The sequence below is a fragment of the Euprymna scolopes genome, chromosome 45, assembly GCF_053919585.1.
Source record: "Euprymna scolopes isolate OS-2025 chromosome 45, ASM5391958v1, whole genome shotgun sequence".
Classification (NCBI taxonomy): Eukaryota; Metazoa; Mollusca; class Cephalopoda; order Sepiida; family Sepiolidae; genus Euprymna; species Euprymna scolopes.
In genome coordinates, this window is record NC_136526.1 from 11,955,577 (window position 1) to 11,957,308 (window position 1,732).

Here is a 1,732-nt window from a genome sequence, read left to right on the forward strand (position 1 = left end):
ATCACGTGGTTTAAACCACTGCATTCTTACGTAGCACTAGTTAAAAAAATATTAAAATCTCTTAATTTAAAACTATTCAAATTTTACCATTGTTAAATCGTCAGACAAAATTAATTTAAATTTAAGTTATTTATCTCATTCGTTAAAAATAAAATGGCTTCGTAATTTGAAAATGTCTTAAATAGAATTTAAAAAAAAAATTTTAATGCAAAATGTCTGCGTACGACATTTCTTTGAGAATAAAAGCGATGACATTTTAATTTTTATCAAAATCCAATCATTATATATATATATATATATATATGCGCATTTAAAAGTAGGTTTGTTGTTAACAGAGTATTTTGGGTGTTCAAATCATTGGCCAATGAGATATAGTATATTTTTAAGGCTGGAAAGCCCCCCCCCAAAAAAAAAGTTAAAAAAAAAAAGCAGTTCAACAACCCACATGACGTGGTTTAAACCACTACATTCTTACGTAATTTTATAAATTAAATTGTCTTCCTGTTTGGCTCTTGAGCTACAATGTGCGCCCCCTGAAATAGTAATTGTGCGATGAGGCGCCGATCATGAAGCAAGAGTTGTGCGATATCCAGCCGCGTTTCTTGCCATAAGTTTTAATACCACTTTCCTCCAACCTGACTATCAGGTCTATTTTCGTGTTCCCGAATCGTTGCGGTTTAATAATTCGATAGGGGAGTCAGTAGCAACAACAACAACAACAACAACAGAAAAATATATGCAATAATGTCGATTAGTTTGTACATTACTTTACAAATCAACCTTGGACAAGTCAAGATAGTTGGTGCTTAATGAGAGATACACTCTCAAACATTTAAATTTTACAATTTACCAAAAAGGAAATTTATTCAATGACAACCCACACAGAAAACCCCGAAAATTGTTCAATTCTAGACGCACTTCATCGTATATACAAGGGTCGATTTTTATCAGCCAGTCTTATAACTACTCTCTCCCCTATTGGTCTCTTAATTAGACGTATCACCTGGCGAGCCCGTTTGTAGCCCAGTAGATTGAACGCTGGTGATGGTGGGGTTTCTTTCAGGCTTGGTTCGTTTTGAAGTAATTCAACCGTCCTTTCCCTTTATATTATAAGGATTAGTTTATTATCATTGAGTGGCTTCATGTCTTGTCTGGAGCAACTCCCACTAAAAAAATAATGAAAATGATTAATGTTTATAATTTTAATTTGGTCCGATTGTCATTTCAGATAAACCAGCAGTAATATGAACGAATTAGAAAATTCTAAATTTATAAATTAATTTCCTTAAATGATAGTAAAAGCTTATATATGTTGTGCAATTCCCAGTAACCTCATCTGCCAACGATCAAGACTTGCCCAAACGTACATTTTGAGAACTGACTCATTTTGTAGAGACCTTTCAGGAAACCTTGCCAACGTTAACTTTAACAATGTTTCCTTGTATACAAATATTCGCGAATACATTCGGTACTAAATACGAACGTGTTTGCGCATATCTTAAAGTTTATGCATGCGGACGAATGCATTCATATTAACAAATAATGCACACATTTAGTTACTCATAAATTAGATGGTGGACAGTTCCCTACTGTGACGGACGTTAGCGTAGTCTCTGTTAAACTTGTCAGGCGGGGCAGGCCAGACTCAAAATCTCGCGTTAATGGAGGCTCCTTCTGGCTCACGTCAGAACCTCGTTTCTGAAACGAGCCGCTGTTTTCATTAGCCGTCGAC

General features: G+C 34.9%; 1 protein-coding gene across 1 annotated transcript in view; it reads right to left on the bottom strand.

The window, feature by feature from the left end:
• Positions 1-347: 347 nt before the first annotated feature.
• LOC145269255 (G-protein coupled receptor 161-like) overlaps positions 348-1,732 on the bottom strand; it is a 2,709-nt gene continuing 1,324 nt past the window's right edge. Inside the window, exon 1 of the mRNA XM_080124881.1 lies at positions 348-1,732. This exon is cut by the window's right edge and continues 1,324 nt beyond it. Coding sequence (XP_079981007.1) covers positions 1,561-1,732 — 172 coding nt within the window. The 3' untranslated portion in view covers positions 348-1,560.